Below are 14,703 nucleotides of genomic sequence, written 5' to 3' on the forward strand. Positions count from 1 at the left end.
TCTGAATCACAAATACAACATTTTAGTTAGTTATCTTCTCTAAGAATATGGTTTGGCAGTCATTGCTGTTAAATTATTCCCGGGACTAAATTAGAGTCTCAATGCTGTGTTTGCTGGTCATTCATTCTTGTGGGATATTAGGGAGTATGTGCATGTAAGTGCATGTTCCCAAGTGCTGAACTTGAGTATTTCCATTTTCTAACACTTCTCCACAAGCACATTTCAGCTCTAGATGTTGTACTTTTTTATTCTTAACTTTGGCTACATTACTTCGCAGATTCAGATAAAAACACGAAATATAAACAACAATAAATGTCAATAAATATCTACTGTTGTGTAGGTGAAGCTTTGATAAGACAAGCAGTAAAGTCATTCCCGTGGGATCCTGCACCAGCTGACACATGAAAGTGATGTTTGCCCCAATAATTATAATTATTATATAAAATTAAAAATGAATTCTGCATAATGAGTTTAAGCATATTTTCATGCTGATATTTGCAACATTTCTACATTGTATTGTGGCTACTTTTCCTTCAGTGTGTCATTGTCAGTCAGTGTCAGAATAATATTCAGCTATTTCAGAACTGTCAGTAAATCTTGATGCTTTGACCTGCAGATTTGAACTTTAGATGTGAGTTCGTTATAGCGAAGCTGCTGAAGGATTTGAGGAGTTCTCAGAGGTCAAAAGGGAATCATTCTGCCTAATCTCTGGCACGTTACTGTGACTCGCATAAGACATCTTACTCTGACGTCGCCACCTATGCTCACATCGATCACGCTGTAACAGGACAAGGAGCTCTTAATCTGCTGAGATCAGACAGGCTGGAACACTGAGAATCTCCACACTGATCCACAAAAATCTAAAAATATTATACACCCTACTAGTTACAATACAGTCTATGTGCAGCCTATTTCATAGTATAAAAGAGTTTATTTTAAATCAGATTTGTTGAGTCTATAAAGAGAAAAATATTGATTAAAGCAAGTGCAGCTCACAGACAGATCAGGCTAATCGCAACACTAAAGGCTAATTTAAACACAATTTAACCAGCGTACCTCCTCATCAAACCAAAATTTCCAGGCCTTTTTAGTAAAAACTTTACTGAAAACTTTACACCTAGAAGACTTGATTGCTGTGTTTGTGGTGGTACGGAGGGGGATTATCAGTCTACTACCACAACCACGTGGTGACTGTGTGGTTGTATGTCTGTCCCTGTGATTTAACTGGCTGGTATTATTGAACCCTTTGTAGTCCAAAAAAAGCTATCCGCTGATTGCTTAACTGGATTATGATTCAGGCAATGGCAACAATAATGAACCCGTTAAGCCTGAATGATGCACATAGTGGCTGCATGTATAAAAGGGGAGGACAACTGTTGCGGACCGCACTCTCCACTCACCCCACTGACGCTCTGCTGTGCTCACAGACAACTGAGAGGAGGTAAGACTTTTGCATCTCTATGAATGGATGGAAAGACAGATGTATGCATTTACTGATGATGCAAATGATGAAAGCTGTTGCCTGAGATTTAACTGGGAGAAAGATGCATGATCTTTACTTCACAAATTACACAGGCTTATAAGTGAAATGTTACATGTGGCTGTGCCAGAAGTCATTCTAATTTTATCAGACAGCAATAACAGCAATATTTTGCAGCTTACAACGTCTCTAAATGGTAGTTTTGAAGCATTTCGACAGACATGAAGAAGATGTGTGATGCATCAAGCCCAGCTCCAATGGGCCAAAGCATAGCTGCTGTAGATTAGAGCAGCTGAGCAGGTAAATGATGCTGATGTCCCAGAAATCCTCTTGTTAGATGGTACAGAAACCTGCAAACCTGAGCTATGAGCCAGGCCAGTGTTAGTTATTATTAAGAAAGTCATCTTTCTGTGGTTTTCACCCAGAGATATGCAGATGCAAGAGTTTAGGGAGAGATGTCGCATCGAGATCCCTGTTTGATTGAACGTGAAACCAACAGCAAGCACTCATTGTGCTAAACTGAGCGATAATAACAACAGCACATTGATCCAGGTTGGTAGGTAAATATGAGACGTGAAATTTTTTATATTACAGCACTTTATAGTTAAAGAGTGATGACGAAGCCAAACAGTCACAGGAGAGCATTTACTGGATGTGTCACAAGCCAATCAGAAGTGTCATTCTCCTCAGTCTCCACACATTTGGCCACCACAGCAATCTCTGTTGTCAAGTTGAAAAACACGGCAATCCTCAGAGAGAGTTCAGGTTATATCTCTCACCTACAGTCATTCTCCAACAACTTTGTCAACCTAATGAAAAGGGTAAACGTCTCAACAGGTGATCTGCAATACTAGGATAAGGAACCTACTGTTACAGTGCAGAACATTTGAATCATTTACTAAATGTTGTTCCAGTTACATCTGCATAGAGTTCAACTTGAGTCCAATTCATGCCCAAATGAACTTGTTCATTGTAAATATTTTTGTAAAACTCGCTAGTAAATAAGACCTGACAGGACAGCAGATGATGCCCAACCAGCTGATTTCAAAATTTTAAATGAGCATAAATGAAACAGATCCTTGTAGCTCCCTTAATCTTTCTGTGATAATCCTCATTACGGAGCTATAGAAGGCTACTGTTAGGACTTAGTGTCTCAGTAAGACCTGGAATACTACAATTTACTGAATGGGTTTTATCCATTTAACTGTCCTTGAATAGCACTGGCACTGCTGTTAAGTTTTAGGGGAACACATTGTGACATAATCTCCCGTGTGTGTTTGTGTCATCTAAGTCTGGTCTGGAGTTTGGTGTCAGGTACAGCAGGCGATAACAGCTCTGACTCAGGAGCCCTAATACTGATGGAGTAATCTCATCACAAAGGATTAACCTTCAGCACCTTTTAAAACAAAAAAAAATATAAATCACTCCGGCTGAGTGGACAGTTTATGAATGATTCAGGTCTTAATCGCAACATCTGACTGATGCTGTGACCTCCTGATAACCTAAAATCACTTCTTTATTCTTCCAACAGAACAATTCTAGAGATCTTCCAGAGATGGCAAAGTAAGTGTTGTTTTCTTTTGTTGTTTTCTTGAAGTCCTCCATAGGTACCTCCCTTACCTGCTTCAAACTGAAAAACCAAAGCTTAACAAAACATAAAGAGGTCTTTCTACTGTTGCTGTGCTGCTATTCAAACAGGCACATCTCTAAAAACAGTGCTTAAAATGTTCATTATTAGAATGATTGGTGTTTTTTGCTACAATAAACTGAAATCAGCTGAAACGCTGAACTTAAAACACTTTTAAAACTGCACCACCTTAGGATTTGCAGACTGTAACCGGCAGGTCAGCCAACTCCTAAAAGTGACAAGTGGTTTTAAAGTATTTATCTAAGGTTTGCAGAGGCTTAATCAGTTGATGTGTTAGTTCAAAGGTGGTCTCGGACAGGTAGCACAGGTAATGAGCTATTTGTGAACCCTGCCACACCATTTGTGGCACTCTCACCTGGGTCAGCCTCTCAATCCGGGCATGATGAGGTAAAGCTGCTCCACACTTAGCTGTTCCTAACTGGATAAAAGGGAATAAAGGATTATTGGCCCTTCTGCTGCTGGCAAAGGATCTGACTTTACCTTCAGAGTCCAAAACTAATCATTATTTTATCTGGTTAATCCAGACAGTAATTCTGTAAATGCATGGAAGGAGGATGGTAGTAGTTGATACTTTTAGGATGCAAAGCCAGTGGGGCAAAAGGAAATATATATACTTTATGCAAAATAATGTTAAACTTAAGTCTCTTGGGTCATTAATGTAAAGCAGTAAGAGCTAACTGAAGAAAATAGAGTTAAAAAATTACACACAGATCATCTTACAGGGCATTTCACTTTCCCTTTTTCACAGGGTTTTTAAGAAGACCAGTGGAAACGGAGGGGTAAGTTTACATGTGTTAATTTGACTTGAGTTCTCCTCTTGTTTTCAGTTGTGTAATTTCTTTTCATGAATGAAAAAACAAACAAACAGATAAACCAGCTTGGTAACAACTGAACAGGATCTGAAAACGCTCAACTGTTTTCCTTTCCTTCCATCTGACAGCTGACCCTCTACCTGGGGAAGAGAGACTATGTGGACAATATCAGCGATGTGGAGAAAGTTGGTACGTTCCTTCTTCAGTGTGTGTGTGTGTGTGTGTGTGTGTGTGCGGCCACATAATGAGGGTGACAAGCATCATATTGTCTGCACTGTTGCTTTTACAGATGGTGTTGTAAAGCTGGACACAGCAAATTTTGGAGACAGAAAAGGTAACATAAAACGTTTCACACTAAATGTACTCAGCCAGTCGAGTTATTTGGAAAAGTCAGAGATCACAATGAAATGATGAATCTGCTGTTGTGTGTTGACAGTGTTTGTGCAGCTGGCATGTGCCTTCCGTTATGGTAGTGATGACCTGGATGTGATGGGCCTGTGCTTCAGGAAGGACATCTGGATCCACCATGTCCAGATCTACCCTGAGAGCCACAAGCCCACCCTGAGCGCCATGCACGACACCCTGCTGAAGAAGGCTGGAGATAACTCATACCCGTTCACTTTTGAGGTATGACATGTTCAGATTAGAGGGTTTAGAGGGTTTAAGACTTAAGCCGGTTCAGCCACACATTCTGCCTTTTGTGTTCGGGTTGAAATGAAAAGTTTATATGACAAAATGATTCATGGACACAACAGTTCCATAGAATAAAATGCTGACTGTTAAACGGGCAATTAAAAGTAAAAAAAGTTTTTAAAAAATGTTCAAACTGGGGTCCAGTGAAGTTCAGCACAGGTAATTTAAACTGCTCCTTTGATATATTATTGTTTTAGGGGAACTCATTCGACGTGAGATAGGTCACTGTTTCTAGATAATCTGAGTGCAAGCAAAATAAAACAAAATGCCATCCTCAAATTCACATGGCAAATTTTCTTACTATTTAGTGGTTTGAATACAGTCTTAGAAAATATATTCTATATTTGGTGAGTAAACAGATAAAAGAAAAAGTTCCTCTCTTTAATCATAAATTTTGTTTGCTTTTCTAGATTCCCAACAACCTGCCATGCTCAGTCTCCCTGCAGCCTGCACCAGACGACAAGGGGAAGGTAAATCTCCTGCTAATCTCCCAAGCCTGTTTACCTCTCCATATCCTGTACCTGTAGTGAGGAAGCAAGCAGATGTTGCCTTTGTTCACTGCTACAACTGCTAACATTTTCTTTTTCAGTCCTGTGGCGTTGACTTTGAGGTCAAGACTTATCTTGCCAATGAAAAGAACAACCCCGATGAGAAGATTGAAAAGAAGTAAGTATACCGTTCGTTTTTAAACTGTTTGTCTTGCTGTTCTCCCTGATTAACATTTCGTCTTCATCTGCCACTTCTTCTTTCCTGTGTCTCATTTTGCCTGATAGGGACACTGCTCGCCTTGTCATTCGTAAAATCCAGTATGCCCCCAGCCAGGTGGGCGCCGGGCCCAAGGCTGAACTCTGCAAAAGCTTCATGATGTCTGACAAGCCTGTTCATGTAGAAGCTTCGATGGATAAAGATGTACAGTAGCAATTATTGACTTTATCATTTTACGTGTCTCTGCTGTCCTAAATGTTTCCAGAGTTGGTCTGAATGTGCAGGCTAAGTTTTCCCAACTATACCACCATTAACTGGTTGTTTCCTCGTTTTGACCACAGCTCTACTTCCACGGTGAAGAAATCCCAATCAAAATCAAAATCAACAATGAGAGCAACAAAACAGTCAAGAAGATTAAAATGACTGGTAGGCACCTCTAAATGCTTTTATGTGGATTCAGTAGGAGTTACTAAGAGCACAACACAAATATTTTGTCTCACTTTTGTCTCTCCATTTCCCTCCTCTCTCAGTGGACCAAACCACAGACATTGTCCTCTACTCAGCAGACAAATACACCAAGTCTGTTCTGACCAAAGAGTTTGGGTATGTGGAAAAACAACTGACAGTACTGAACTACAGCGAACATCAAACATCAAGAGCTCACATGTTGATACGTTTATGTCCAAGTGTGTTGATGTTTCATTCCCGGCAGAGAGACGGTGGAGCCCAACGGCACCTACGAGAACACCTTGAGCATCACACCCCTGCTGTCTGAAAACAAGGAGAAAAGGGGGCTGTCACTGGACGGACGACTGAAGGATGAGGACACCAATTTGGCTTCCACCACTATGTAAGTTTTACATTGTAATTCATTTGATTATTTTTTGCAACTTTGAAATTTTACATTCACAGCAGCTTTTCTTGCATGTCCATAACATTTCAGAGAGAGACACTTAGCTGAATTAAACATCGTAATCCCTCAAATCCTCGTCTGTTGTCTTCTCCACAGGCTGCGACAGGGTATTGAAAAAGAAGTGCTGGGAATCCTGGTTTCCTACAAGATTAAAATTAACCTGATGATTGCTGGAGGAGGGTAAGTGTCTGTTCCTGTTTAAGTATTGTTGGGATGAATAATTGTCTTTTTCTTTTTTTTCCCCCCCTTTAAGAAGAATGAAATCGATTAAAGCAAACTTGTCCTTCTTGTCTTTATGTAGGCTGCTGGGCGGCCTCACAGCCAGGTGAGTGAGTGGGATTTTATATGAGATCATATCACAGCCAATTAGTAGTGATCACCAATCCCCCGTCTTATTCTGATTGGTTGTCTTGTTCTCTCTGCAGTGATGTCACAGTGGAACTGCCACTGATGCTCATGCACCCCAAACCTGAAGGTAACTTTAATGCACACAATCAGTTTTACCATTTATTGACATTCCTAATGATTTTAACCTCTGATCTGACTATTTTCTTCTCTTCATAACAACCTGCCTTCTAAATTTAACAGAGTAAAGACTGCACATCAGCGTAAGTGCCAAATATATCATATTGTTAAGATTTAGTGCAGTTTAGAGGTGACATTTTTGACATTTACTTTAGGCAGCTTCTTACTGGGTCATGTTCAGCCTTTTAATTTGTTTTCTCTTGCAGTGTCTTGAAAGAAAACTCCCACATAGTCAAGGTGAGGTTTATGTAAAGTGTAAGTCTGTTCTGTTTTGAACTGCTGACTTGGACAAAAAGCAAATGTCAATTAACACTCCCAGGGCATTACAAATTAATGATTAAGATTTATTTTATTCTATTCAAAGAATTCTTCCTCCGCCTTTATAATAGGCTACAATGAATGCACTTTAGTGATCATCTATATCATTCAATATCATTTAATGTGTTGCAATAGTGGATGTCTTATACAGTATAATGTTGATACTTTCAGATGCTGATTGTGTAAATTTAGCCAAAACACTCCAGTGCATGTGTGCAAACTTGTGTTTGTGTTTACTTCTTTCCAGAGAGGATGTTACCCTGGATGTTGAGAAGAAACCCACAGAAAGACAGGAAGGCAATGAGGGGAAGTGACACAAAACAAAGCTGATGATGGAGAAGAAGGAGAAGAATAAGAGGAAAAGTGCGACTGGTGTCATGTAACCATATAACCAAAGCAACGGAAGAGATCGACCTTTTCAATACACCAAGGACATAAGTACAGATGTAACAGTAACATCAGCCTCCTCACAGATTTTGTTGTTCTTGTTTTGTGGTTTAATTGATGTACTTTAGATGTAGAAGGAGCATTTGGATTTCAAAGTAGCAGCCAAGAGACCAAAGACTTGTGTAGAACCACACACATAAATGTACAAAGTAAAGATACTGATAAAGATTGTTGCAACTCACTTCATAGTACAAACAGTGCAAACCCATAAAAACCACTGTGCTTTCAATTACAGTGGCTCACCCATCTATTATTTTGAATGTAATTCCTTCTGTGGAATGTATCAGATCATGTTTTTGGCATCAAATCAAATAACCCAAAATACAATAAAACTATTGTAAAACTTGAATTTTTGTTGTGTGGATTTTGGTTTGTTTCTCGTGTTTTCCATAATGGACCAGCACATTTTGCTGACAGGACAGCTTGTCACTTGTCGGGGTAACACATGTACATGTGCATGTTTGTACATGCTGCAAGTTGTTATTTTATTTTACACTAATTTTATAGGTACAGGTTAAAATATATAACAGTATATATTTAATTTTTATTTTTTTTATTTATTTTTATTTAATATTTATGTAACAGTATTGTAATTTTATTATATGACTTATTTCCACAACCAAAATGTTCTAGTTTCACTACAGAACTGTCTGATGTTCTGTTGTGTTAAGACACTTTCTTTAAGTCCAGAAATAGGATTCATTCCAAAATTATGATTTATCACTTCCTCATAATTAAGAATATGCCGAATGAGATAATTCAATTCAGTCATGAATAATGTTCCATAGATTTTAGCAAGAAACCCTGTCATCTCCTAACAATTAGTTAATTGGTTGATGTTTAATACTTTATATGTAATATTTCCGAATGTGCCTGCTATATATGTCCTGCTTTTATTAATGTAATTATTAATTTCATTGACTACTACTGAACCAAAGTTTAGACATTAAAAGTCAGAGTATTGAGACAAAATAATACTACCAGATATCTGTGTAGAAAAGGAAGGGAAAACCGCAAAATGAAAACATTTATGATGGGATGTGGCTTCTTCCCACAGTACGACTGAGCTGAAATGTTTTCTTTTACCATAAAGACAATTCAAGAAGAAGCAGTAGAAGAAGAAGAAGCGGACGTGACAGTGACGACATTTGACGCAGCTTCTGACGTCATCACGCACAACGTGTAGCACTGAAGCAACATGGCTCTGAATGGAGGTTCGTGAACTTATGAGCTTACAAGCAGGCTAACTTTGACATTTCTCCCTTTAACCTGTACTGATGATAAAGGAGTATTTTGACGCATGTGTAGACAATGACGCTCTTATGTGTTTTTTTTTTATTTTTACTAAAATCTGCCGTCACTATCCTATAGATAGCCGTTAACTGACATTATCCCGGTTGATTTGCTAGCTTGTTTTGTCGATATGTCTTAGCATATCGTCACGCTAAGGGTAGTCATATTTAAAAACAACACGACGTCGAGTTGTATTGTAATTACTTTAACTGTACAAATTTTGTTTGATCTGAAAAAATAAGAGCAAAACGCAAACAGAGATAGACAACGTGTAAATAAAGCATTGCTCTGCCTGGAGCTGTTTATAAGTAGTATTAGTATCGTATCAAACACTGAATTGAGGATACTAGTGCAATACAGTGTCTGCGTATGTGCCATGCAGTTAAATGAATGAAAACACTTTGTTACTGATTCCAGATGACGAGGACTTTGACTGGGAGCCTCCAACAGAGGCAGAGATGAAGGTGATCCAGGCCCGCAGGGAGCGACAAGACAAGATCAGCAAGCTGATGGGAGACTACCTGCTCAAAGGATACAAGATGCTGGGAGAGTGTTGTGATGTGTGTGGGGTGAGTGAAGTGCCTTTTCACGTTGTGTTTGTGGCGGTGGTGCCTTTTGATAATGTAGGAAAGGTGGAGATGTGAAATGTATGTGTTTTTTTTTTGTTTGTCCAGACTATTCTTCTCCAGAACAAACAGCAGAAAAACTACTGTGTCTCATGTCAGGAGTTGGACTCTGATATTGACAAGGACAACCCTGGTACTCACACACTCACATTTAATGCTCATGAGATAACACGTCTTATCGTCCATCCTCGCACATTTTATTCTTTTGTCTATTTCTTCCGCCACTGTTCTTCTTGTCTTGAGCTGTTGTTAAACTTTACTTGTGCCTGTTCCTTTTCTCAGCTCTTAATGCTCAGGCAGCACTGTCCCAAGTGAGAGAGAGACAGCTTGCAGCCCAGTCCCCCGCACCATCCCAGGCCCCTGAACTCAATGGGGGCCCAAGTACCAGTCAGCCCAGTGTGTCAGTTCCCAGACCGGAGCACTGTGAGGGGGCTGCCGCGGGAGGAAGAGCTGCCGTTCTTCCACCTGCTGTCCCTTCTCCTGTAACTCCTCCCTCCACCACAGCCCTAGCACCTGCTCGCCCTCCAGTTAGTCCACAGAGCTCTGCCATCCATCATGTGTTGCAAGATGCCGAGGAAGCCGTTCTAACCAAACTTCGCTGGGCCACTACCCAGCTACAGAGTTCGGCCTCATTGGAGACGAGTATCCAGCTCTGCAGCCTCATTACCAGCTGTGCCAGCTCACTGCGCAGCCTCAAAGAGCTCAGCCAGTAAGCACCATGGAAAAGGTTGAAACCCTGGACTAACAGGAACACTGTTTCTACTTGCCTCTGTCCTGGAATACTGACTCTGGTTCGCTGCTTTTCAGCATTGCTGACTGAAACCTTGCATAGAGCTGAATTCAAAATTGGTCAGGAAATGCACTTGAAATAGGATTAAAATGTCAAAAGCTACTCTTCAGCAGTATGATTTGGATGTTTTGGTCAGTTTGTAAGTTGTGATATAATGATAAGAGCTGAACATTTAAAATGCACATTCATCCTTGTTATTCACTTTTAACCATCAGGCCAAATTTAATCTGCCCTAAACAATAAAAGACTGCCAAGGTATTTCCATATTTGATTGGATTTGATTGATTCAAAATGGCCACCAAATGGAAGTCTGAAGAAATGACCGCATCTGTTTTTCGTTATTGATTAATGCAACTGTTCTCTGATCAGACCCTCACTGGTGCATTTATGGTTCAGCCCGATGCTCACAGAGATTTCTGTTGTCTTTGACCCCCTGGTGATGCAGGAATTGTAGAGTTATTGTGCGCCAGCAGTTCTGAGATTTTTATTGTTAATATATTTGCTACATGTTGGTGAGGGTGATGCAGATGATGATAAAGGCCATGTGAGCCGGTGGTACTCAGATGAGACAGGGCAACATTCAGCAGTCAGACCCACGATTCTTTATTCATTAAAAACACGCAGAGCAAATAAACTGCTCTGTCCATTAACAGAGATAGATAAAAGTCAGCTTCAGCGTTGCTCAACGCAGTTAGATAATTATGCACCTAAATGAAACCGTTCAGGAGGGCTGCAATCTGTTTCTTTCCACAAGAGGGCGCCATATACCAAAAAAGCAACACCGTGAAGTTTAAGCGGAAAACTCTGTATTTAAACAAGTCCCATTTTAAGTACCAATAAAAAGGCAACTTGCATTTAAGTTTAAACTGTGTCCTGTGAATTACAGCTACATCTACAGCCATACTGATGCGTCAAAGGTTCTCTCCATTGGGATTATTAACGCATGTATATGTTTCCTCAACTAAATCATGGCCTTATTTGTTTCATCCGTTTGAGCGTATTTCCTTATGTCGTTTCTAACTGTAAAACACAGTAATCTAGTTTATTCAAACAAACCACCTCAATTCCCCACCAAGACAGACTGCAGCGGGGCGGGGCGCGGTCACTGTCGGGCGGAGCTGGGGGCTGTCGGTGAACTCTCCCACACAAAGGAGAGGAAACATAACAAAGCCAGGAAGCCTAACATTAACCCGGGAGTCATTGCATGAAGAGTAGTCCACTTACAGAGAACCAGCATGCATTGACTTGCTTTGGCCTTTGAAAAGCCGGTTTGCAGGTCTCGGGACACCGCGCTGTCCTGCTGTCCAGCGGAGAGGAAAACAGCACCTTTGTGATGGTGAGACCGCATAATGGAGTGAAGTGTTTGTGCATTTGACCGTGGTCTGTGTAGAAACTGTTGCATCGCATCTCCAGCTGAGTCACCCGTGAACTGTGCAGAATCGTGATGAACGGAAGTCGGTGCGGCGCGGCGGACTGTCCGGTGGGCGGTGTCTTCTCGGTGGAGGGGCTGCCGCCGCTCCCTAAAGGCCTGAGCGGCATTCTGAACTCCAGCGGCGGGTCGTGGCGGGACATCGAGAAGGTCCACAGCAAGAGGGCGCGCATCCAGGCCGACATCAGCCGGGGCGGCGGAGACGCGCCGCGCGGTCAGAGCAAACCAGGCGGACTGGACGCTGCTCTGGCTCTGCTGCGGAAAGAGATGGTGAGGAGTATCAGGAATATCATCCTGTCTGCCTTTCTGCTTCTGTAACGTCTACGTTGTGGGAAAATTCACTGTTCTGTGCAAAGAAAACCCGCGCAGTTGCTATTTTTGTCCACTTACTAGCTTTTATTTCCAAACATTTAAATCACATTTCACCAGTGCAAAGAGTTGAAAGTTGTCAACGAGATGGTTTGGTTGTCAAAGTGTGAACTAAGATTATTTTTGAGGTCAGACATTAATTTTGACAATAAGTTTTCAATTTATTGTCCTCATATGGTGGCCAGACTGGATGTTTTGTGTTTGTGTGCTGCAGGTCGGTCTGCGTCAGCTGGACATGTCTCTGCTGTGCCAGCTGTGGTCCCTCTATGAGGCCATCCAGGAGTACAAGGGCTCCTCGCTTGTGTCTGAGGCCTCCTTCAGTGCTGATAATGGATACTCTGAAGGGGAGGAGGAGGAAGAGGATGAGGCAGAGGAGGAAGACGAGGAGGAGACAGGAAGTGTCACACAGCCTCTCTCTTCCTCTTCGTCCGTGTCTCTGCCACCACCGAGCAGCAACTCCAGGGACCAGTGGATCAAGGACTCCTTTCAAATTCCCTGATGAAGACTCACGCAACATGTGCTGTGGCTTATGTCTCTTAGTGCCCCTTTGGGCCCCATTTACACCATATGCCATACATCTCTTGTCCAGATAACGTGTGCAGTATGTATTCTTATCCACGTTCTTTTGACACGGTTGTCAACAAAGGCTGACTGACATTCCAGTGATGCTCCTGGAAGTGTTTGAGAAGACACGTGGCCTTTACAGATGTGTCAGTTTACACTTGCAAGATTTTGCTTCACTGCATCCTTAATACCAGGTTTGTTATTCAGCTTCAGTGCTCAAGATGTTCAAGAAGCTTAAAGTGTCTCATGGGACACCCTGACATCTGTCCACAGGGGTGTAAAAGGTCTACGTCTACTTTTTAATCTCTGTTGTTCCACTTGTTTCCTCCACACACACACTTCAGGACTGGACAGTCATGAAAAGTCCAGAGTGCATTTTCTAATTTTGTATCAGTGTTTTCAATCACCATAACATTTAGATGTGTGCACGGCATAAAAGACTGAAATGTTTTCTAGACAGACAAATGGATCAGTAAATTCCTTTTTTATTTCTATATCATAAAATAAAACGGCAGTGTTTACCACACACCAGCGCAATAGTTTGTTTGAATCTAATGCAATCAGAGGATGATATTGCAGACTATGACCAACAGGGGGCACTCTCTCTGCAGCCCACAGAGAGCTTCTTCACTCCTCACTGCAGGCCTCCTCCTCTGAGGTCATGTTGAAAGCAGCAGACTGGGGGAAACCAATTTGCAGTGCAGAGAGCAGCATCGAAGGGGAGTGACGTTTGGGTAAAAAGTCTCAGGCTGTGGTCTATTTATAATCGACATATGCTGCGGTTATTGTTAGAATCCATCTGTGTTTGCTCTCTTTAACACAACACGTGTTTTTTTGTGGTGTGGATTCTCAAACCTGAATGTGGATTTGTCTTTCATCTTTTCTTTTTCCTCTGCCTCTCTTTGTTTAATATCGTCCACCCTTAAGTATTGTTGGTGCGCTACAGTGAGTGATTATTAAAATAAACGCATATCAGACTGGAGGTCAGCGCTGCGGACGCCAGCCGTGAAGGACAATAATCAGGTGTTGGTGGTGGGGGTGGATGGTCAGATCAGTCCTTCATGTGAGGAAATACCCCCCACATTGGAAAAAAAATGTAAGAAGTCCACTGAGGCAAGAAACAACACAAGGAAGGAGCACTTTTATGCAACTATACGAAGGTCTGCCTTGGATTTAAAGCAGAAAATGTGGTGTGACGGTGGTGGACTCAGGCTGTCTGGGGGAATGAAAGGGATGCCAGCTGCATGTGTTGGGGCACCAGCATAATTAAGGTCATGATGCAGTCGTGTTGAAACAGCTCCAAACCTTGGTTAAAATTAAAATGCTTTTATTAAGTGACATATTTAAATGACTACACCTCTGTGATAAAAGCACATAGGAATCTATTAAATATATTTTACCATTCAAGGTCATCTATTGGTTAACTAATTTTCTAGCGTTTTCTATCCACATGGAGGACACTTCACTGTGGCAACCATAGATTCAGTGTTTGGTCTACCATAGAGGCATTCAAAAGTTTCTTTTGCTAGGGTGTGGGGGGGGTTTCAGGCATGGTGGCACCGGGGGCCATCACCAGCGCTAAGATTGGCTGTTTAAGAAACTGAAGATAGAAATAAATTTCAGAACGCAATCGCACCAAGGCGAGAAACAACAAAGAAAGCACGCTGTTGACACTTTTCTGTATTAGATTAAAAGCGTAAAATATGGTATAAAGCAGTTGTACATTGGTCAGCTGCTACTACTACAACTACTGAGAGTGACAACGCACCTCTGAATACTGGATCTGTGGTGTAGGCCTAATATTAGACCAAGTCTGAGTCATGAGAGAGTTGTTCCCCCTGTTACCGCCCTACACTCCTCCACCCCAGCTGCCTCTGTCCATCCATCCATCCCTATTCCCCCACCTAAAAATACACTCCTGCTCTCACTGAGGAAAATCCCTGTGCCTTGACCTAACTCGAACACACACACACACACACACACACACACACACACACACACACACACATGCAATGGCTGTACTCAGCTGGCCCTCTCCATGGAAACTATTCCTCTGTAGTTGAAACGCACTCTTTCATGGAGACTGCGGGA

At 41.5% G+C, this 14,703-nt stretch overlaps 3 protein-coding genes across 4 annotated transcripts; all 3 read left to right on the forward strand.

The window, feature by feature from the left end:
* Positions 1-2,916: 2,916 nt before the first annotated feature.
* On the forward strand, positions 2,917-7,890 carry arr3a (arrestin 3a, retinal (X-arrestin)). The gene is made up of 17 exons (XM_046411422.1): positions 2,917-3,043; positions 3,877-3,907; positions 4,069-4,129; positions 4,230-4,274; positions 4,377-4,567; positions 5,044-5,103; positions 5,223-5,299; positions 5,407-5,542; positions 5,680-5,764; positions 5,869-5,941; positions 6,051-6,188; positions 6,348-6,431; positions 6,553-6,576; positions 6,677-6,726; positions 6,840-6,859; positions 6,983-7,013; positions 7,342-7,890. The coding sequence occupies exons 1-15, from the start codon at positions 3,036-3,038 to the stop codon at positions 6,842-6,844; spliced, it is 1,068 nt and encodes a 355-aa protein (XP_046267378.1). The 5' UTR covers positions 2,917-3,035; the 3' UTR covers positions 6,845-6,859; positions 6,983-7,013; positions 7,342-7,890.
* Positions 7,891-8,622: 732 nt separating this feature from the next.
* Positions 8,623-11,116, forward strand: znrd2 (zinc ribbon domain containing 2). Its single transcript, XM_046411421.1, has 4 exons — positions 8,623-8,755; positions 9,252-9,403; positions 9,509-9,593; positions 9,743-11,116. The coding sequence occupies exons 1-4, from the start codon at positions 8,740-8,742 to the stop codon at positions 10,171-10,173; spliced, it is 684 nt and encodes a 227-aa protein (XP_046267377.1). The 5' UTR covers positions 8,623-8,739; the 3' UTR covers positions 10,174-11,116.
* Positions 11,117-11,367: 251 nt separating this feature from the next.
* fam89b (family with sequence similarity 89 member B) lies at positions 11,368-13,138 on the forward strand. Of its 2 annotated transcripts, none has more exons than XM_046411684.1 (3): positions 11,368-11,586; positions 11,664-11,949; positions 12,263-13,138. In XM_046411684.1, exons 2-3 carry the CDS (start codon positions 11,695-11,697, stop codon positions 12,545-12,547), a joined length of 540 nt encoding a protein of 179 aa, XP_046267640.1. In that variant the 5' UTR covers positions 11,368-11,586; positions 11,664-11,694; the 3' UTR covers positions 12,548-13,138. The 2 variants fall into 2 exon arrangements, with proteins under 2 accessions (XP_046267640.1, XP_046267639.1); XM_046411683.1 differs by having other exon boundaries at positions 11,688-11,949.
* The last annotated feature ends 1,565 nt before the right edge of the window (positions 13,139-14,703 follow it).

This window comes from Scatophagus argus, chromosome 14, assembly GCF_020382885.2.
Source record: "Scatophagus argus isolate fScaArg1 chromosome 14, fScaArg1.pri, whole genome shotgun sequence".
In the NCBI taxonomy this organism is placed as follows: domain Eukaryota; kingdom Metazoa; phylum Chordata; class Actinopteri; family Scatophagidae; genus Scatophagus; species Scatophagus argus.